The 23,372-nt window shown below is 33.2% G+C and overlaps 3 protein-coding genes across 6 annotated transcripts; 1 reads left to right on the top strand and 2 right to left on the bottom strand.

Annotated features, from left to right (window-relative positions):
* Positions 1 to 1,792: 1,792 nt before the first annotated feature.
* LOC125778380 (52 kDa repressor of the inhibitor of the protein kinase-like) lies at positions 1,793 to 3,567 on the bottom strand. 2 transcript variants are annotated; one of them, XM_049455710.1, is made up of 4 exons: positions 2,855 to 3,567; positions 2,545 to 2,797; positions 2,302 to 2,474; positions 1,793 to 2,239 (listed from the first exon to the last, which is right to left on the bottom strand). In XM_049455710.1, exons 1-4 carry the CDS (start codon positions 3,063 to 3,065, stop codon positions 2,199 to 2,201), a joined length of 678 nt encoding a protein of 225 aa, XP_049311667.1. In that variant the 5' UTR covers positions 3,066 to 3,567; the 3' UTR covers positions 1,793 to 2,198. The 2 variants fall into 2 exon arrangements, with proteins under 2 accessions (XP_049311667.1, XP_049311666.1); XM_049455709.1 differs by having other exon boundaries at positions 1,833 to 2,253; positions 2,324 to 2,474.
* A 139-nt stretch (positions 3,568 to 3,706) lies between these two features.
* LOC105233469 (NADH dehydrogenase [ubiquinone] 1 beta subcomplex subunit 8, mitochondrial) lies at positions 3,707 to 4,701 on the top strand. Its single transcript, XM_011215566.4, has 3 exons — positions 3,707 to 3,873; positions 4,010 to 4,239; positions 4,306 to 4,701. The coding sequence occupies exons 1-3, from the start codon at positions 3,789 to 3,791 to the stop codon at positions 4,519 to 4,521; spliced, it is 531 nt and encodes a 176-aa protein (XP_011213868.1). The 5' UTR covers positions 3,707 to 3,788; the 3' UTR covers positions 4,522 to 4,701.
* Positions 4,702 to 5,704: 1,003 nt separating this feature from the next.
* On the bottom strand, positions 5,705 to 22,858 carry LOC105233468 (CCR4-NOT transcription complex subunit 9). Of its 3 annotated transcripts, none has more exons than XM_011215563.4 (6): positions 22,675 to 22,858; positions 22,141 to 22,255; positions 11,486 to 11,866; positions 11,206 to 11,400; positions 11,048 to 11,139; positions 5,705 to 9,843 (listed from the first exon to the last, which is right to left on the bottom strand). In XM_011215563.4, the coding sequence occupies exons 2-6, from the start codon at positions 22,192 to 22,194 to the stop codon at positions 9,663 to 9,665; spliced, it is 903 nt and encodes a 300-aa protein (XP_011213865.1). In that variant the 5' UTR covers positions 22,195 to 22,255; positions 22,675 to 22,858; the 3' UTR covers positions 5,705 to 9,662. The 3 variants fall into 3 exon arrangements, with proteins under 3 accessions (XP_011213865.1, XP_011213866.1, XP_011213867.1); XM_011215564.4 differs by lacking the exon at positions 22,675 to 22,858 and adding an exon at positions 22,458 to 22,644; XM_011215565.4 differs by lacking the exon at positions 22,675 to 22,858 and adding an exon at positions 22,470 to 22,644.
* Between the last annotated feature and the right edge of the window lie 514 nt (positions 22,859 to 23,372).

The following is a 23,372-nucleotide window of genomic DNA, read 5'->3' as shown; positions in this document are numbered from 1 at the left end:
TTCATTGCGTCTGAAGAACAACAAAGCGGCAGTGGCTGATGGATTGCCGGCCGAGCTATTCAAACACGGTGGTAAAGAACTGACAACAAGCATGCATCAGCTTCTTTGATTGGAATTAAAGTGTGCTCTATAATATAATTCGAGCTGCAGAACTTAATCGGGCAGGTACAATCTTCTTTAAGAGTGTACAGCTGCTGGGGTACGCCGATGATATTGAACCTATCTTGGAGCCGGTATCAACACAACCAACAATGTCAGCCTGGATATCCAACGCAGAATAACTCTTGCTAACAGGTGCTACTTCAACTGAGTAGGCAATTGAAAAGTAAAGTCCTCTCTCGATGAGTCTATAAGTCATTCATTATTCCCGACCTGCTATAAGGTGCAGAGGTCCATGCCATGACGACAACATCTAATGAGTCTACGTTACGAGTTTTCGAGAGAAAGGTTTTGCGAAAGATTTATGGTCCTTTACGCGTTGGCCCGGCGAATATCGCATTCGATGGAACGGTGAGCTGTATGAGATACTACTGCGATGAAATTGAAAGTCGAATTTTTAATTTATACTTCACATTTTTTTCGAACCGGTAATTTTTTTTCTGTAGTTTGATAGTACTGTTAGTGATATCTAAGCTAAATTTCAAAATAACCATTACTATTTGAGATACGCGTCGTTTTGTGATGCTCTAAAAGTGAATTCGTCGATTTTTACTACGTCTGAATTTATAGAACAAAGAAGTGCGATAATGTACCATCTCATACTGAATTCAACAAATATCGTTCCGCAACCATTATATTCGTCTGATTTAGCTCCGTTGGACTTCTGGCTACTCAGCAAGCCCAAACGACCGCTCCGGAGAAACCATTTTGAGGCAATTAAGGATATAAAAGCTGAATCGGAGAAGACTCTGATGGTCATCACGACGGAAGATTTTTTCAAGTGTTATGATGGCTGGAAAATTCGTTGGCATAAGCGTATTACAGCGGGAGAGGATTTCTTTGAAGGAGGTGAAATGGACAAAATTCACCTTTCAATTTGATCACGGAGTATAGGACGATTCAGCGAATTAAAAGGCAGCGGCTACACTGGCTGGGTCATGTTGTCCGAATGGACGAAAACACTCCAGCTCTGAAAGTATTCGACGCTGTACCCGCCGAGGGAAGCAGAGGAAGAGGAAGACCCCCATTCCGTTGGGAAGACCAGGTGGAGAAGGACCTGGCTTCGCTTGGAATCTCCAACAGCCGCCACGTAGCGAAAAGAAGAAACGACTGACGGGATGTTGTTAACGCGGCTATAATCGCGTAAGCAGTGTCTAAGCCAGTAAAGAAGAAGAATTATATCGCTTTAGCCGTAGCGTCTAAAAGCCACCATTTCGTTTTTGATAGCTTTTTATGTTGTGATACACGATGGCTGTAGACCCAAGTGTCCATCAAAATAATGCTGTATTGCCTATTTATAAGTTAGTCTCGTTTTGGACGGATATTGCCATCAATCTATATGGTGAACTTTGATTAACAGCTATAGACCCAATTATCCATCAAAATAATACAATGTACATATATTACATTTATCATATACTATCTCAGTTATTTTAACGATTTAGGTATAATCACCAGAATAAGAAAGAATGATAGAAAAAAAGATTGCGCAATGATGAGTTCAAATTTTGTTCGTTCTGCGCATCTACGTCACGGTTGACCAACGTACAATCAGCTGATTTTCAGTTGTTTGTTTTTCTTTGCAATAAGAAGCAATTTTGTATTGCAGGCATACAAAAACATGAATATAAGTGAATATTTTATAGTGAACATTTACCTACATATTCATTTAATTGAATTTTCATTGTATTATTTAATTTTGTCTCTTTACTGTATTTGTTTCAACCATATACATTTATGTAAATAAAAAGATTGAATATTTTATAACCAAGTATCAATTTATAGTCTTATTTAATTTTCTTTTTTTGCTTTACATATGTTCTATTAAGTTTTTAATTAAGGAACGAATCCTAAAATACATTCTAGCTCTGAAAAACAATTATTTTACTTTCGAGCTATAATCGGCTCTATGACACCTGGAGCTACGTCAATTTTCTTTGCCCACCATTGCAGAGTTCGCACACCTGGTAGAGGAAAGTTGTTTCTCCTTAAAAGTTTATACGCTTTCGGGCTTGTTGAGTATAGCGTGATCGACTTAGCTATGTCTTCTTCTTTCCAATGACGCCGTTTATTTCCATCCCTTAATTTTTCAATCTATGTAGTAAGAGTAATGAACTTTAATATAAGTATTTTGCAACATACTTTTTAGAATTTGGGCACTTACCTGGCCCTTGGTGAAAATGCAGCTAAGTTTTTGCTCCAAATTATTTCTGTGGAATTCCGCGGATTTAATGGAAATCCTAAGGCGTTTAATTTCTGCTAACTGCTCGTTTTTGCACTTTTTCAAAGTTCTAACAACACTATTCAGCCTTTGTCTAAAAATAATAAGAAATACACATACTTATGTAAGAAAAAGATACTTCATCAATATCAATTAGGACTAACATTTCTGTTTCCAAATGCAGTATTTTCTCGTCTTTCTCATCGATGATCTCCTCTCCTGCAGTTTGAGTTGCCTCTCCAATCTCGTCTGCTTGAATTACTTCAACAGGAGGGGTATTCTTCAACAATGTTGTTAACATCTCTTTTTTGGAACGAGACTTCATCCTTTTCTGCCGTTCATTAGCCTCTGCAGGAGCAGTTGTTAACGTGGGAAAAGCGCTAGGTAGCAACTTAGTTGGATTCCGCGAACTTAAACCTGCAAGAGTGTTTGGTTATAAAAATAAAATTATTGTAATCAAAATGCTATAATTACCCATTTCAAACTGCAAGTTTCTTTCGAAGGCTTCTGACGCGAAGTGCACTTCACAAATGCATGCATTTTTAACATTAATTTTGTCCGTACGACGACAAAAATGAATCCATTGTTTTAGTACTGTTTTATCTTTAGGGAAATGGAAAAATCTCCATTTCGTAGCACAATTTTTACCATTATTATTATTGCATCCGAACACTGCGCAACGCATTTTAAAAAATATAAAATTTCACAAATAATACAACACTTGAAAACTCACATTCAAAAGCGCGGGCGAATAATAAGTCAACCGTGATGTCAGCAAGAACAGCTGACTGAAAGCAAACATGCGCATTGCGTAAGCTATGAGATATGGTCGTTTCGGAATAAGAGAGAGATTGCAAGAGGTTTACGTTTTTCTTTACACAATTGGAATGGGTGATTGTTGCACGGAGCGTATGCGTTAATTACCGTACTAATTCTTCCAATTTATTGGAATTTAAGTAGCCATGACTTTTTGAATAACTTATTAAATAGACAGACTGCAGTTACCATTGCAATTACCGATCCAAACCAACTGCCATTAAGGTGCGGATGGTTTTGTCATTAAAAAAATAAGCATATTTATTTCGGTAACCTAAAGCAAATTATTACTTTTAGGGCAGCTTTCTCAATGTAAGATTAGTAGCCATCTGCAAGATCTGATATAGAAAAAACGGCCCTAACAGTATATTCATATTAATTTGCAATAAGGTTAAATAATTTTGTTTTTCATTACTCGGTATGGATAGATTGATTGGTAAACGTTTTGTAAAAGTAAATTCAAATTGGCAATACCACAAGTAAGAATTGCTTTAAAAGAAAACGTCAATTAAACTGACAATTGAAACATCTGATTCTTAACAACTACTGTACTATTGGAAAAACACAGAAGTCCAGGAAGCATTTCCAAATAATGTCCGCAATATTTAATGGACTTAAGGCCGCACAGAGGCTTCAAGCTGCAAACCCCATGCTATTCCAGCATGTGGCGAGAGGCAGTAAGTGGTTATTAAATTTGACAGCTTGATAAAATAGTGCTACACTATTCAGTTCATTTCGTTTATTTTGTTTACGTAACGCTAAAAATTATCCTTTTTATGTATGTAAACCTTTAACAATTTTCAATAATTATAGTGGCTGGTTGGAATAAGGATTACAAACCTGCTCAGATTCCAAAAAACGAAAAGGAGTGTACTGCGGCTGCAAAAAAATACTACCTACTGCCAGAGGAATATCGTCCATATGCCGACAACGGTCTAGGCTATGGTGATTACCCTGATTTGGGTAAAGGTTTAGGTATAGAATCGAAAGACCCCTACTATCCATACGATTTTCCGGAGCATAAGCGCAATCTCCATGAGACGGTAAACTTTGTTTCAAGCACTTTCCGAACAAAAAGTATGACTTTAATTTAATGTTTTGGTTTGTAGTTGCATGCTGACATTGATTTATACGGAGAAGATCGCTACTCGCAGGCGGAGAAACCAAGATTTACAAATTCTCAATATTGGCTGAGCTTTGTAGGTGTAATGTCTGGTTGCCTTGCTCTTTATTATTGGTTGGAAAACTACCGTATGTATCGCCCAGTGGCTGTAAAGCAATACCCAGGAGATGGCAGAAAACACTACACATTCGAAAGTGAATAAACGTAATAAAATTTAATATAAAAAGAAAATATATGTTCTTGCTATTTCTAAAATATTATATTTTGGTGTTTTGTTACTAGCGATTTAGCTGGCTAATGCAAATAAAGTACGAATACTGTTAAGAACAATTCTCATATGAATACTTATAGTAAATAAAACAATTTTGTTTAAGTTTCCTAAGTTTTGTAATCTTACTAAAAATATTTTGTTACATATTTACAGCGATATGTTTTAGATATATAAATTATTCGGGCAATTCTCAGAAACATAACCTAAAAAATTTGGTATATTCTCCTTCTAAACTGATATTTTATTCCAAATGCGCACATTTGAATATAAAATAATTATAGTCGGCTTTTTAAGTAGTGGCTACCGAAACTGAAACTCAGTTCAATAAAATGCAAATGAAAATTTTAATTTTAACGAAGATCCAATTATACGTGGTCGAAATATAGGAAGAGCATTATCCGAAATGGTTTAAGAGAAAATACAAAAAGGTGCTCAGTGCTTAACGATACATATCAAGCCCAGATAATAATTTCTTTTTTTCCGTTACGACAGTCGTAATGTAATCGAAACAAATCGAGACCTTTATCGAGCCAAGTACCGCCAAATTGGATTCCTTATAAAACAAAAAAATTACCACTGTCCTAAACCGCCAATTGAAAATACTATCCATTATCCCGTTCCCACAATAGCCAGGTCTAAATAACCGTAATGGATCCGGGTTTTACCGAGTCAAGGTTTCGGCACCTTTCCTCAAAATTACTATAGGAATGTTTCCTACCAATTTCTTATAAGCAATATCTGTTTAACGTAAATGAAACCGATCTGTACTTTTCACCGAGAAAGCTACTGTTTTTAGCTGTAAGTTTAGTAAACCAAACCTGTCAAAATATTAAAACACACAACTTTTTATAGATAAATTTAATAATTCTCATTTATTCAACATAGTTTAAAAACGGTCATCTATTTCTCTTTATACGTTTAGCCATACGATAATCCATCCATTTTTGTGATTATATATATGTATGTATATATGTATGTTTTATATGTAATGCACTCAGGCACCATCAACACCGATCGCAATCTGAGTTTGATTTTTAGAAAACACACACTCTTAGCTAAAGGGCAGCTGATGGAGGAGAAAAACTGTATTACCAAAACAAAACACAACTGAAAATTTAAAACTTCGGCAAATCGCACGATTAATCTTTAATACAAACATTTAAAATAAATATAAATGTGACATGAATATGTAGTTATATAATAAGTAGTAATTCAAACTTTATGTAAAATAGTTAATTATGTATACAAATACAAACTAAATTAGGTAATAATTTTAGGAAAAATAAGAATATTTAAAGTATATGTTACATTTTCGATTTAGTTATGAAGGTAAAATTAGATAAATGGCTAAAACAACCTCAAGTAATATGTCAACATACACAATAGTAGCTTTGTGTGCTTTCAAATAGCCCAGTTATGCGAAAAATATTTATATATATTAAACTTAACTTAGTTAGGATGCTGGTTTCTAATAACAATTTACAAAGAATGATATAAGTTTACATTTTAAGTTGTGATTACACCTATCCTACAATAGGTTACAATATAACCCAAGTCATATTCAGGCATACATAAACACCACTATACAGATTAGTTCGTATATTTAACGTTCAAATATAAGTAGACAAGTTCATTTTTAAGGAGATTATAAACTTTTTTCTTTCGACTAAACAGAATTTCTATAATATTAAACGAACTATCAAAAGTAAATTTAAAGTTTAAAAATTATTCAATTATATTACAATGTTTTGCAGCTAAAAGTGTTGAATGCGTTGTGCGCAACAGTGCGTTTGCCGCCAAGCAAAGAATTGTTTACTTAGTATGTTACAAATAATAATGAATAACAAGGATACACAAATTTATTACACAAAAAAAAAATTTAATTAGCATTAAGGTCAATACTTATAATTAAATCACATACGAAATTAATATGATGCGAAGTTGTGGGATGTAGGTTTTAAGTTTTCGAATTTATGAAATTCGACAGCTAAAACTTTACACTGTACACATATAACTAGTTCAATGATGTTTTTGCGGCAGTTGAAACGTTTTATTCAGTTGTAGTGGCATACGCTTCTTCATCAAATAGTTTAAAAATCTGTGTATAAAACTTGTAATTAACTCTCAAAAATGCTTCTATTCAACATGTAGGCTTCCAATAATTTTTTAAAATTCAGATTTAGCCTTATAAGTTTTGTTTGTCGCACTCTGCCAAGCTCATGGAAGTGAAAAAATGCGTGTCGCACAAGTTTGTGTAGAGCTTTTGAGCAGAACAGCATCAATCAACACCACATAGATACTGTACAAAAATTAAGAAAAATCACAATATGTATCAGTTACAGTTAGGTTTTTTCCACATCATTTCATTTATAGTACTTTATTCTAAATACGATTTTACTTTAGCAAAGACATGTGAAGTATCTTATTTCTCTTTAATTACTCACATACATAAATACTCTTATATTTGCTATGCATTTTCATATCTATTTTCGTAAACTCAAATATTTTATTTATATTTAATTGTTACCCAGTAATATTTAGAACTGTGCTTTTATTAATTATTACAACAGACATGCTGGCACTCACAAATAATATCTTTCAATTGACTTTACGGTTGATCTCTAATAGAAAGTGGTTAATTTTAGAAAGTATTCGTTGGTAATGTGCTTATAATGTTTTAATGCTCACGCACCTTTCATTAACAAACAAATATTTGAAAAATATTTCTGCATTTTCGTGGTAGAAAAACAATTACTGGTACTGGTGCCCAAAAGTATTATAAATATAATTCTCAAATGTATTATAATTTACTTGCATTTTTGAATTACAATTAGTTTAGAATGTAAAATGTAAGCAATTCAAATGCAGAATGCGTGAAAATGAATGGAAATGTCGTTGCTTCTTTTATTAAATAAGGTGTTGATATTCTTTCAAGTATTTAATGTTATAATCTTACCCGCCACAACAATGTGGAAGGAAAGCCAAGCAGTATTGATGTGCCGAAAAAAATAATATATGTATGTAATTTGCAAGTTTTAGCAACTTTTATTTTCAATGTTCAAATTAAATATTTCAAAGCACTTTTGTAAGTATAATTTTGTTCTAATTCGATGAAGTTAAAATTATGTGTATATTTTTCTCGGAATGTGGTAGTAAAACTGCAAACAAGTTTTAGGTTTACTGGACTGGAAATGCAATCCACTACCTTCATTCACATACTGATAGCAAAGCAAAATGAGTTTTTTGAATTTTCATATATTTTGAATATTGCGTTTACAGCTAAATTTTATTTTTTGGCAAACATTTTAAGCTAAAACTTTTTATACAATTTAAATATATTAATGCTCGTAATGTACAAATAGTGGCGGCTTTACATATTAAAAAATATCAAATTGCTTAATTCTATATTTTTTACAAATGATATCAACATTTCATAATCAAAATGATCCCTGTAAAGTGGGCTTATTTAAGTCTCAAGAGATTATTGAGAAATCATACACAAATGGTGGAGTACAATGCAGTATATATGTATGTATATGGATGTATGCCGAACTTAATACAATTGCTGTTATATGCACTAGTTATAGGGGCATAGTGATCCATAGGTTAGCTTAAGATTATAAGAAATTATATTAAACAAGTGGCTTTCCAATTATATAACGTTGTTGCTGTGTGAGTTCTTTGCAAAAAAAAAACTTGAGATATATACCTTATAGCATAATTAATATAGCGATTAGTGAATTACTGTTCCAATATTCCGGTGACACGTTTTAATCACACTTTTTGTCATTTGCAGACAAAATTTTTAAGGCATTCAGACGAAAATGTATGCTTCGCGCTTAAAGTTCTTGCAGTTGTATGGTTAAAAGATAAATTACTGAAATTACAAAGCCTATAATTCATTCGTTTATGTTACGCTTTATGCATGAGCCCGCGCATTCATTAATGTTTTAGTTCACAGTTATTGCCTAAATATACACAAAGTTCATTTAAAAACATAAATTTCGATAATTTCTAGACTGTGGTGTCAAACTCCTCAATATAAAATATAAGAAGTTATTGTTGCAAACTTAAATTAAAATACAGGTTCCGCTGCTTTTGCCCTTTACTTAAGTCAACCACGCAAGTTTAAGCTAACTTTGAAAACGAAAACTATTTTCGTATTTATATTTAATATTCGTTCAATACTATTGCAACTACGTGTAAGTATGTATCTGCATGCAGTATACACATCTGAGTAGATCTGCTTAACAGCCAATTTTATGATTATTATTACATTAAATAGAAAAGCAATTAATTTGACTTTCTTATCTAATCTCAGAGAGAGTACATTCGCCTGCAATTACATGTGGCTGAAAGCAATGAAATCAGCATTTTTGTTACAGCAGAATTCCAAGTTATAGCTATATGAGTAATGCATATAAATTAGATACTTATTTATTACTTTCGATTTTAATTTTTTAGGTACCGCCATTCCTTAATTATTACATAATTTAGTTAATATTCACTCATTTTCTACATAAATTTCCTTATTATTTTCATCAGTAATTATTTATTTTCGCTCTTTTTTTGGGCTTTTTCTTTAAACCCGTATTTTAGTTTTTGTTTGTGTTTTTTTATCATATAAACAGTCTCCATTTTATATATTTTATCCTTATTATCATAATTATTATTTATTTATTTTATAATGCATTCGTATTGTTGCAATTTCTATCACGACTTTTAAGTATTTGTTTTTCTCTTGTAGATGTAGTATATATGTGTGTGTGTGTTGTGTATTTAAGTATTTAGATATTCCCTTGTTATATTGTGTGTAATTTGATTTGTTTTGCTTTTAATGGGTATTACAATTTTTTAAGTAAAAAGTTATATTATTTGTAACTTGCGTATTCACTATTTTAAACTATTATAGTTAGTTGGGGCTGTAGTCTCTGTTGTATACTTGGCTGGGTTGTTTGGACTGCTACGCTGCGCGTACAATTCTTATCATACAACAACAGCACTTTTAGCTGCACTTCATATGTAGTTACATGTACTTTAGACGGCGCGTTTTCTGCTGTTGCTGCTGATGTTTATGACGTCAATGGTGACATACCGATTTGACGCGGGTCTGTTGGTGCGACGACACCCAGCTCTAAATTTTTAATTAGTAAATGTAGCCAGTGTTTGGTGGATTTGTCATCCTGGAGACATACTGAAAATGTCGCATCGCGTAGTTGATCTGGAAGACATTGTCGCAAAGCCTCACGTGCTCTACAGAATAAATAATAATGTATATAATAAATTTTTACTTTAAAAACATTTTAAAACAAGACGATTTCATTGTTAAACCAACTTGAGCATACAGTATTTAGAAAATATATTAACAAATTTCACGTTCTACAACAAGATGTAGAGGTTGGTAGGATGTAAACAAATAAAGAGATATTTTTTCAATGACAGTGCATTAAATAACATTTCATGTACATATGTATGTAGTATACACAGAGCAATTTATGAGTTCAAATAACTCAGCTAAATATACTATTATTTGCAATTAAATTAAATATATAATATAATAATAATAAAGGTTTTCAATGGGATTGAGGTCAAGAGGCCGAGCCGACTAGTCCATAACCTCAATTCCATTGACCCGAAACCATTCTTGTTCCAACCTATTGGTGTGTTATTGAGTTACTGTCTTGGAGAAACACCCATTTTAGCGGCATGTTATTTTCTGCAAATGGTAGCATAACATTTTGCAGTATAATGGCATATGCAATGCATGCTGATCCATGAAATTGAATTGAAATTCGAAGGATCGAACCAACGTTCCTAAACGGGAAACATCTCCATACCATTATACTTGCCGCACTTTGTTTTAAATTTTTTGTGGTGTATCTTAGGTCATACTCTTGTATTGTTATCTCAAAATCCTTTCCCCCTATAAAGAATAATTTTCACTGTTCAGTCCAAATTACGTTCCTACCTTTTTCTATAGGCCTGATCAGATATTTCTGAGCAAATTTAAGACGTCGTGCTGTGTGATTTATTTTCTAATAAAGGAGCTTTACGAGGTATGCGAGCAAAAATTATTGGTCGAGTTTGTATAAGGTTTCTAAACAATTTTCGCTTTTCCTCACTTCAATGTTTCGCGCTTTTCATTAAAGGAGACAAACATAATATTTTTTTCTTCAGTTTAAAAAATAAAGAAAACTTGTAAAACTTCTTATTTATGTTATGAGTGCAATAGGGACGTTACATATTACAGAACCATATTTTAAAAGCAAATGATATCTTTATCTTGTGTGGTGCCAAAAACATGACAAAATTATTAAACGAAAGTCCAATACTATATCATTACTCGCCTGTGTAAAATATATTTCTTTTCTAAGCAGTATTTTGCTACTTTGAATTCACTTACTTTAGACTCAATTATTAGAGGTATTTTGTCATTTCTTAATTATCGCGAACTTACCTGGGATTGTCAGAAAGACGTAAATAGCATCGTACGACATGCTTCAGCAAACGTGCAGAGGGCTCCTTGGCAAGTTGTATTACCATTTTGCCCTGCAATCAAAATCAAACAAAACTAAGTAAACTTTTTACATGGAAAGCACCTAATTGAAAATTTACCAAAATAATAGCAACATGTGAAAAACGTTCATACGTTTGACAAATATACGAGAGACCACTTTCGTCCAATAAAATCTTTTGCAGAATAAACGTAGCTACAGTTTTACTCAGTTCTGAACCGGTTTCCATTATTCGCAGACACAGTGGAATGATTTCAGTAGCTAAAAGGAAAGTTATCACTTCTTGCTCATCAGCCTGGTGAGTATAGGAAATATAATGAGTAAATGGCTAACATCAACAATTTAGTTGGTTTATAATATTTTTACAAAACGCAGCTCACCTTAACTAATGCACCAATTACGCCTAAACTTGTTAGTCGAAGGTATTCGAATGGCCGAGTTTTGGATGTTGTTTGCAAGAATGGATACAGGAACAATGGTATTTGCGCCTGCAGGAATACTGTACGCGTCTCCGGATGCGATGCGACGCATTGCAGTAGGGATAGCGCGCTGCAGACGCGATTTGATTGATGCGCAGTGAGTGTGGCAGGATTAATCGATGGATAAATATTAATTATCTCCTGTAAAAGGGCGGCGGTAGTTCCAAAGCTATGCCATAGCATTGGCGCGAGATCTGTCACTGTTTCACGTTTCTTACTCAACTCGAGTAAAGCTGTTTCACGACTCTCCGGATGTGCCAATTCGTTGATCCATTGAAATACCTAAAAAAAGAGTAAGAAAAATAAACGGAAAAATATAGTATATTTGTTGTGTGCTAAAAAGTTGCATATACAGTGTCGGACCAAACTATTATAAATAAAAAATTATAAACCATTTTGAAAACGGTGAATCAGTAACCAATATTTTAAAAAAGTTCACAATTAATCACAGCATTTTGTTCTTCGGGCTCCGTAACCACAATTCATGGAGATGGCCATAAAATCAGCTTCGTCATGCTGAAAAGGAAATGCTGTAAGGAAATGTGTGAAGGATTGGTCTATTTCCAATAAAATAGTTTAATATAGTAATACGTTAAATTTCGTGCTTTAGTTTTGTCCGACTCTGTATATTCCATCAAACGATATTTTTAACATGAAAAACTTATGACATTCATAAATAAATAATGATAAGTTAATATTAATTATATTAAGAAATTAGAGCAATTGTTGTTGTTGTAGCGGCAAAATTCTGCCGAGTTGACAGTCTTTGCCCGGATAAAAGTCCGGGTCTGTTCCGGCTACGTAAACACGACTGTCGTGGGAACGGGAAATTAGAGCTCGACATCAACTGACAGAATATCCTGAATACTAGATGTTTTGATCATATGAAGACAGGAGTTAAATGATACCTCGCGCAACTTCGTTCCGAATACTTCAATAAGCTATATTCCTACTTATTTACAATCGACTCTGACATATTAAACAGGCTTCCTGAATGCAAGTAGTCTCCAGATGACGCTTATCCCTTCTTTCCACGCCATATCAAACCAAATACCTAACACCCCTCTCTCTTGTATTGTATCAAAAAATTTTTAATAAAAAAATTTGCAATCCTGGCTCCCAAAGTATTCGCTTCTAAACCAAATATTATTGAAATAAGAATATTACCAAAAGTTCGTAGAATCCTCCTAGCGTACCAACACAAAGCTGTATGAAGAAAGACTTTTTATGGTAATAATAATTTAAATTTCTCCTCTTTTGCATCAGGTTTATAAATCTAATAAATTGAGCGTCTGATTGTTTACAATTAAATGAATTAAAATCGTAAATATTTATCCATATTAAAAAATTTAGCACTTATTTTGCTATTTTGCTACTTTATGACACATCCACGCATACTCAAGGTAATACATATGTATGTACCGGACGACGTGTGGGTACAAACAAAGACTACTTGGTACTTCACCATTATATAATAATTGTTATTTTTTAGATACATTTCTCGTTTTGATGTTTTCCAAAAATAAAGCACTTACAAAATAATTAACTTCCAAATACACAGAAGCGGTACTATCTTACATATATTGAAATATTTGCTGCTATTGGACTAATTTAATTCACGCGAAAACAAATAAAACATTTTTTGTACACTTTTTTATAGTGCTTATATGCTCAAAAGCAAACGAAATTTAAGAATTTTGTCAGTGCGTATTGCTTGTTTGTGAGCCCAACTGTCTGAATCATGTGAAGTCAACAAAAATAAGTAAATAATAACGACTAGTTGTGTTCTTGTTGGTAAAAGGAAGCATATTACTTTTACTGTTGACGTTTCTCTGTTGTTTACAATCTAGGGGCATTTTCACGCTGATAATTTATATATGTACATACTTATTTTTATAATAATAATCGTTACCGCTACACTAGCCTGCTGTAAACCATAATGTATAGAAAATAGTTAATCTAAACAGTAGGTTGAATTTTGAAGGAACAAAGCTAAATATGTGACAATCCAGCAAATTGTCGCACCTACTTGAAGATGATATGTATTGGTGATAGAAGACTAGAAAGTGACTTAGGAAAGTGGAGAATCTCGTGCAATTTGGGAAATCACATTAAACCTTATATCAATACTTAGTCCCTATGTCCATTTGTATGCTTAAATCTTTAAAACTAAGCAACGGTTTTTGATACAGATTTTTTTTTTAATATTTTGTTACGATTAAAGAGCACTCAAACACTTCTCTGAATCAGCAATTCGTTGTTTTTGCTAGATTATGGACTTGCGAGGCACCCACTTTGCACATACAGTGTTAGAGAAATAGCTCGCAACATATTTTTGCAGATAAAACTGCTACTAGTCGCCTTGGTATAGAGGCGACAAGTTTTTGACAAAATTCTGGTGGTATTGTGTTCCAAGCCTCCAAAATAGACCTTTTGAGCCCAGCAACATTGGAATACTGTCTTTAGTACACTTTTCGACTGACTTCTTGTCATACGTGCTCAATAACGTTCAGATCTGGGGATTGGGCAGGTGACCCCAGGACATGAGGGCAATTGTATATTACCCAAATACGAGCAATCTCGTAAATTGTCTTTAATTCCCAATGTGACACATGACTGCTTTAAAATTTCCTTTAAAATGTCGACATATTGGAAACCATACATAATACCTTGCACAAAATGCAGGTTGCCCCTTCCTTTAGCCGATATGCATCCTAAAACCATTACTGGCCCACCACCGTGCTTAAGTGTTGCCCTAGTATGTTTTGGCAAGTAAGCTTCGTTGGGACGAACTTCACATCAGATCCCTGCAAGTTAAACTTGCTTTCGTGTGTGAAAAGAACCTTGAAAAAGAAGTAATTTTGTCAAAACTCATCAAGCTCGTGTAACAACTGCTGTACCATGTAAATCGAAACTTCTAAGTGTGCGGCGAATTGCTTCAGCTGAAACCTTTTTCCCTTTTTCATTTTCCAATATGTTTCTTACATTTTCCGCCGAGGAAAATGGATTTTTTTCAACAATTTTCAGTGTAAACTTTTCTTCGGCTTGTGTTAGCTTCTTTCCTTGACCAGCTCTACTAATATTATTGATCCTATTTTCCTTCTCAAACTTTTTTATAATATCGAAGACAGTTGAATTAACTCTTTTCACAATCTCCGAAATATCTTTAATGGTTTTTCTTTCTTCCCATAACTGAATAATTAGCTTCAGAATTTCGATACAAGAATGAGCACGTGGGGGTGTCATATTGTTGTGTGGCTTACTCACAGACTTACCGGTAACTACTAATATGCTGCACAACGATCAGAAGTATCGTAGAAGGTTTACGCAGTGAAAATTAAAATAGAAGATTTTTCCTTTAATTTGATGTATCATATGTATCATTTTTAAAATGTTCACTATATGATTGGAGGGTGCCATCATTGACAATGCACGCGTCCGGTTAGACGTGTAAGTCACTGTAGCTTTCGCATTTTTAGGGCGTCAATGTCCTCGATGCTCATTTTGCTTCTTTCCAACTTAGCAAACCTCTTTTCTGCGGTTGATTTCCCTGGTACAAAGCAAAAATTCAACAGTGTTTTCCCACATAAAGCAATGCTTTATTAACACACAAAACTAACGCAGTAACTAATATAGTCTAATTAATAGAAATCATAAAGATGGTAGTAGTTGTATTATGTATCTATGAGTCAGCCACAATAAAGCGTGTACGGTTCTTCTAGTCTTATATATTAAAAAACTAACAAAAAAAAAATGGTTTCTAGCAGCTATTGGATGGAGAAACTCCTTAAGGAGTAATTAAAACATGCCCATATACTGTGTAATCGATGATAAACTGCTTTAGATATTGTATGTATGTAAATCCTATTAAATAATGTAGAATTTTATTCATTGTTGCGTAAATGTATTTTTCTCGATACAAATAATTCAATACTTCACTGTACATTTTTTTCCTTTCTTATTGCGTACATACATACATACATACGTATGTAAATTTGACTGTACAATCAACAACTTCAACTATCTATAAAAAAAGAGCTGAACACATATTTATTGAAGCGATAAAAACAGCAGTTCTTGTGTTTTCGCGAAATTCATTTAGAACGCAATTTATACCTGAAACCATTTGCCTACATGATAGATTACACCTTCATACATACAAAAATATAAATATGTACATACATATGTATGTATGTATGTATGTATGTACATTTACAGACGCTTATTTGTGCATGTTAGACAAGTTGAGTTATACATATACATATACATAAAAGGTTAATAATAACAAAAACGCTTAATTTTATTGGTAAACAAAATCTCGTTGGAGGCCTTTCATTTTTCACATTTGCAATGTTAAAAGTTGTGTGTATGTACACATATAGTAAATTTATTTTTGTACCTTTTTTTTGAAGATATACTCAATATAAACTCGTTTGTCAAAAGCACGACGAGATTGGTATAGTCAGATAATTACATTAAATCATTCATAAAACCAATCAAGCTTGTTCCAGAAAGAATATGGGGATTCTCTTGCTCTTGCAAAGATTGCTGATTGCAAAAATCCTATACCGAAATATACAAGGGCACGAGAGCACCCATTCCTGATCTAGTGATATACTTATGAACGGCTGAATCGGTCAATTTATTGTAAATGACTATTGTGCATGGCCATTGTGAATTGACGCACCTTCTGCATTCATTCTTAATAAAAAAACTGTAACAAATCTTTATAATTTATATAGAAATTATAAAATCTATTTAAAATTCAACAATTTAACGACAAAATATGTATTTAAGTAAAATGACATCTGGCACAGGGTTGCAATTATTTTTTTTTTTCGTGTCATTGCACGAAAATAAACATGGGTTTTGGTCTGACATACATATTTTACAGCTATTGCAAATAATTTTCTGCGTGTGTTTGTTGTTATGCCGTTGCACCAAGAGGAAAATTCTGCAATTCTTGCACCGTGCAAGGGTTTTGCAAGAGCAAGAGAATCCTCCTGCTTTTGTTCAATATTTTTTATTAGCTCCTAAAGAGTATCGAAATTATGCAAAAGTATGAACATATATAAGCAAATTTATCATATACTTAAATGCATAGGATATTACTACCGAGTTACAACCTTAATCTAACAAAAGCTGAACAGTGCAAAATTTATCTCGTGAGACTATTAAGACAGTATTCAACGAGAACTCGTTTCATTGCGGTGAGATGAATCTAGCAAGAGCTAAACTAGTAATTCCATAGACCTCCTACGTTCCACTTTGATCCAGAAAAATTCTGTTTCCAGTCATGCCGCTATAACCAGGCACCAAAGTGTGTCCGTTCTGCTGTCGGATTGAATACACACCCTTCTGAATGAAGCTGCACTTCGAAGCAGTGCTTATATGCAAAAATAATTGCAACCAAATTTGATTTTGAAAATCAAAGACAGTCACTTATTCTGCCGTCAGTGATTGTATACAAAGGTACATTTAGTTGGCAATAGTTCTATAATTTTTTCCCCCATGGAGTTTTAAATATTTATAAACCAGATTGAACTAAAAGTTAATAAAACAAATAGTCAATGAAATAAAATTGTAAATAAAAACAAATTAGCTAACAGCGTCAGTTCACGCTGCGAAAATGCGAATTAGTTATACAGTGGACTAATAAAGTTTACAAGTTCTATTTATTTAGTTTAGTTTAGTTCTATTAAATTACTGCACGTTTATTTGTTATAAAATGAATCAATTTTGTGGTTTTTTCTATCCATTTCAAAAGATGTATATTCAACATTAATTTAGCATATCAAAATATTTTTTTTTACACAAATAAAAAAAAAGTAATGCTAAAGCTTAAAATGCGCCTAATTCATATAAAAAAGTTTACGTACACTAATGATTATTTATATAAATCAAAAGTAATTACAATAGGTTTAGCAGTTTTTGGCCTACAATTTGTTGCTATTATTATCCCAAGACATCGATGTATGCTCCCTACTCAATTTCTAGTATTATTTCCGGATATTTTGTCCCACTAAGTCCATGATCCAGCTTTTTGGCCTTATTTTGAGGAAATTCGATGTTTTCGAATACGATTTTCCAAAAAGTTCCAGATATTTTGAATAGGACTAATGTATGGTGATTGCGGGACCTATGAAGTTATTTTTAATTCCATAACAACCCTGCACGTACAAGATGAGACGAGTGTTTTGGGTCGTTATCTTGTTATACTCGTAAATAGAATTGTCTGCTTTTAACAGCCGATAATAGAACTAGGTGTATGTAAACTTTATTGGTCCACTGTATATTTGATTATTTTTCAAATGAGAATGACGCACTAGTTTCGTGTATACATTTCCATTTCATAATACCTGATCGTATTGGGGGGAATATACGAATCACTGTAGTGTACTGATAATTGATAAAGAAGAATGTTGACCTTGAACTTGGAACAAATAAAATTACACAAAAGTTTCATAAAACATTTCTGGGATATTTCATTTCAACAATTTCATATTTTTTCGAAAAACAATAAAAGTTAATATACTAAAATTTATTAGTATAAATCCATAACGGAGAGTAGAATAAAGATCTTTCCATCTATCTGAGGGGTGAGTATTATTTATTTATTAAATAAAAGCAAAATATCTCAAAAAAGTTTGTTCTAATGAAAGTGTTGGTTCAAAAGAGACGCGCGTAAGCGTCAGAACCCAGCCGACCGAGCTAGACCATCCTTAGGCCCATTATAATCCCGGCTGGTAACCGGTTTAAGTCTTATCCAATAACTCAGAGGATTTGGTAAATAAGTAAATAACTCGATTCATTTCCAACCAATCTGCCCAATGTCTCTTAAGTTGGAGTATTGGGAGCCGTGGGATATGCCCCTTCTCAAGCGGCTAAATGTTGGGCTGATTGTAAATAAATTAAAAAGATGCTACTCTTAGGCCAAAGGAGCTTAGCGACTATTATCGGCTATTCTAAATCGCAGATATTGTTTTTATATCATAAGAAAATCATGCACATAATATGTATGTAGTAGATATGCACCATACATTGTACTATACATATATTATTGCACATAAATATGTATAGAATATTGCGTGTGCATGAATTCCGTTGTTGATTGCAATTTGGTGGTTCAGTGGTTTTTTGTGTTCTCGCGATAGTTTGTATATGTATGCATATACATATGTACGCTCATATGCCCATATGAATGTCAAACTATGTGTTGTGGGCCAATGTACGGCCTTGCCGCATGTCATCAAACAACTAAGCTGCCAACTGAGTAATCGTGTTCATTTACGTAGATATGGTACTTACAGACGTACATATCTATATATATATATATACATATGAACAGAAGGTATTAGAACTTTCAATGCAGTAAAAATAAATAATGTCCTTCTGTTGTCGCGAATATTTCCATTAAACAATTGCAACCATACATCTACTTACTTTTTGATGCATGACTTTTTAGTGTTTAAGCGGAATTCATTAAAAAATAATGAGATTGTCCTCGTATTTAGAATGCTTAGGGTCATTATACAGCAAAAATATGGATCTTCCCTCTAAATTTATTTCTTGTACACTTGGAAGATAACTGTATTTTAAAATCTGGGCTGGGATTTAGAATAGCATCCCCCGATTTCGTGTTTATAACGGGTATTACGGATAGAAAAGGTCCTCCAGAGCAAGAAAATATATAAGTAGTCGCTGACTTATGGTTTTTGAGATATTTGCTTTCAAAGTTAAAAAATTCAACTAAAAAAAAACAAATCTACAAAATTCTTCGAATGTCATTCTTCAATTCGCTGGATTCCACGTTGAGATGGAAGCAGCATGTTGACCTGAACATGGTCAAAGCCACAAAGGCACTGATGGTGTGCAATCGGCTGGCTGGTAAATTCTGGGGGTGTAAACCAATGATTATCAGATGGTTATACACTATGATAGTGCGACCAATTATCACTTATGGAGCGGTGGTCTGGGCTCCGAAAGCATCGCAAACGACAGTAGGACTTAAACTATCGAAACTGCAAAGGCTCGCCGACGTCTGTATGTCAGGAGCTATGCGCACCCGACAGCGCCACTCGAGGCCTTGCCCCGCTACACCTAGTAATTGGTCAAGTCGCCAAGCACACTCTGCTTCAAATGACAGCAGAGGGGGCTGGCAAAGGTCCCCACACCATAAACGAACAGCTCCGCAAGGATGAAGCGGTGGGTAGGGAGAGACATTGGCAACAACTTCCGGGCTTGCGCCACGCAAAGTTGCTAATGAATGATTACAACCTCAAATGTTTAAATATATAATCTATCTCCCAAGGGATAAAGTCAAGCTACTGGTCGCCTTCTACACTGCCCATTGCAAACTCAAGAAGCACTTATTCAACATGGGCCTAGCTTCTTGTGCAAATTGCGGGTTCTGCGACTTGGAATCTGAAACTCCAGAACATCTGCTAACGGATTGCACAGCAGTCTGTAGACGCAGGTCTAAGGCCCTTGGATCCATATTTCTAAATAGGGATCAGATCGCCTCATTAGCACCTAGCAGTATATCGGAATTCATCAATTTGCTGGAGATAGTTGAGACGTTGTGAGATAGGAGAGGGCACAATAGACCCTAGGTCGTGGTGCAATGTATTTTCTATTTTCATAATATGCTCATCGAATTCATTAAATTGTTGTTCAATTTTAATTTTGCTCCTTGTTATAGATATAATAAATGTAGAGTATTTATAGTTAAATATAACAACAAAATGCATGGTAAACTCAAGAAACTGGTAAAACTAAGCAAATTTCGGCACGATTCCGATTACTTTGGCGGCGGGGTAAAAAAACCGAATTTCCGTATAAATGGGGTATGTACGGATAGGGGGGCTTCTATAGAGGTGGAATATCCAAAAATCATGTGAAAATAGCTAATATTTTTAAAAATATTCACGTTTAAAAAATCAAAAATTCGCACTAAGAACACATGTTATTTCTCCATGTTTCACAGAATTTTTCACGTTTTTCTTTCACTATAATTAAATATACACTCTTAACATTGAAATCAGTTCGATTTTCACTTTCATTTCTTAATTTTTCAGCCAAATTTAGTAATTTAAAATCACATATAAAATTTATGGCTGAAAAGTTTAGAGTGTTCATATTTACGAGGAAAACCAGCGTTGCCACACCTTAAAAACCAAAAGTGAAGAATTTTTTAGCGTTTCACAGCGTTTTTATATCGATATTCGCAATATACGAGTCTGATCGTGAATTGGCAAAAATGAGAAATACATAATAGGAAAATTTATAATTAATTATTATTGCAGAAAGAAGAAGAATAAATTTTCCTATTATGTATTTCTCATTTTTGCCAATTCACGATCAGACTCGTATATTACGAATATCGATATTTTTATTTCTTTTTATTTTTCCAATTATTATTATTTTTATAATATGTATTTCTCATTTTTACAAATTTTCTTTCTGACTCGAATATTGAGAATATCGATATTTTAATTTCTTTTTATTTTTCCAATTAATAACATAAAATTAAATAACGCGTCATACACATTCGTGAATCGGAATTAAAAATGAATTTTTTAAGACAATTCCCGTGAAAATTGGTGCACGTTTTCGGAAAAGCCGCTCTGCTGAACATTTACCGTATATAATATTGCTTATTTGCTTAATAAATTTATACAAGAAAATATCCATATGCATGAATAGAGGAATTTTGCGAAAAAAGAGGAATTTCACGAATTGCCTTATCATCACATGGCAGCGCTCCATTTCGTCGTAATTTTTGGTAAACAAATGAGGTTCAAACAAGCGTAAAATGTAATTTTTAAAATAAAGATTTTTTAGGTAAAAAACCTGTTAAATGTGTAAAATGTGGTTTTATTTAAAAGTTAATAGTGTAAATTAATTAATTTGAAGTGAAAAATGTGAAAAAAGTGCGTTTAATGTGGTGAAATAGCGTCTTGAAATGGTCCAATTTTGCGATTTTTCGGACTTTAAGGTCGAATATCTCGTAAACTAAGCGTTTGCGGACCCTATAACCCTATATATTTTTTAATCAGGAGGACTTCCTCTTTCCAACGGTACCTTCAGATCGCGGCGCCAAAGTAATCGGAATTGTGCCCAAATTTCCATATACACAAAGTAAATATTTCTAAAAAAAAAACATATACATACATATATGCATATATATACATGGTTATATTAAAGGTAACTATTAGAAACATAAGCACAATAGAATATAATTAAGAAAATGTGGACGCAAACCATTGAAGTACGTGCAAACAGCAGAGACACCTGGTAACGAAATTGTCAAACAAGTAAAGTAATTCAATAATATCGGTTGAAGGTAAATGCATATATGTACATATATGTTATGTATGTACACAAATATGTTTGTAAATGTTTACCACTGTTATATATGTATATGTTATACGTGCGTATATAGGCATACCAACTGGTTATATATTTTGTAAGGAAATGTTTTGAAAGAATTAATGTTTGTACGTGTAAAATATTTTACGACTGTTATACATACATATTTACTACTTGGTACTTACTCTTTCCTGTTCGGTTGAAGGAGTCATGCAGGCGGGACTAGGCTGAGCACTCATTATAATTTTTAGATTCGTTAATCGATTCCACGTTGAAGAATTATTCACTGGCGGAGTATTGCTGTAAAAATTTGCAAATGAATAACTTGCTTTATTATTTGCTTTTCTCTTTTATGAAATATGCTGAGCAATCGGCTATGTTCGCTTTCAAACGCGAAACTGTTCACAAAAATGGCGGCGACACCCGAATTGTAAGAAATTATTTATTGGAAAATACAGCACGTTTTTAATGAGCAGTTGAATGTATTTATACAAAAACTTACAACCAAAATTACCAAAATTGTTTAATAAATAGAGATTTTTCTATTTCCCAAAGGTAAAAATTTTGCTTCGTCAAATAATTGGCCTTCTGTTTTATTCCATTTCTTTCTTTCTCGACCACTTGCTTTATCACACTTCGCAATCACGTAACACACACACAAAACCACTAAGTGACCAAACGAAAAATTTTATTTTCACCAATTAGTTTCAGTAACTTACTTGTACTTATTAAATTTTTAATATATATCACTTATTTGAACAAATTTGTAATTTTCTAGTCTTGTTTCGTACTGAACTTTGTGAAAACAGAGCAATTTATGAAAGCGAAAAAATCAGGTTCTCAAATACACGACCAACACTTTGTGACAATAATGCCAACCCTCGAATTAGCTCGGCAATTGTTGGAGGATTTTATAACAGTATGGCTTTTCGCATCACTTCGTTTATATTTTACCATTGTCAATTTCTCTACCGGTGGCTTCACGCACCATAAATTATAATATACTAATATCAGATAACGTTAATGCGCATTGAAATTTTATGGTGATAGACGGCAGACTTGTGCATTTAGGCAGCTGATTGTGAAATTTGTTTATTTATTAAAAAAAAAGTGAAAAAAAAGAATAAGAGAAATCATTAATAGAAATTTTGGTATTTTTGGAAATTCAATATAAATTTAACGAAAAAAATCGTTAAGAAATTAACTACGTTCAAAGGTAATAGAGTGAAATTAAAAACAATAATTGAATTGAAAAAGTTAAGAACATTGGAAAAATGGATAGCAATCTGTGCGTTGCTTTTTTCTGCCATCTAAAAACATTTTTTTTGTTAATATACCTACACATAATTTAATTTGCAATATAAAACCGCTTACCCTGATGCTGTAAACACAAAGGAGGCGGCAGACTTCCAGCGAC

This window comes from Bactrocera dorsalis, chromosome 4, assembly GCF_023373825.1.
Source record: "Bactrocera dorsalis isolate Fly_Bdor chromosome 4, ASM2337382v1, whole genome shotgun sequence".
NCBI classification, from domain to species: Eukaryota; Metazoa; Arthropoda; class Insecta; order Diptera; family Tephritidae; genus Bactrocera; species Bactrocera dorsalis.
This window is presented reverse-complemented; position numbering and strand designations above follow the sequence as displayed.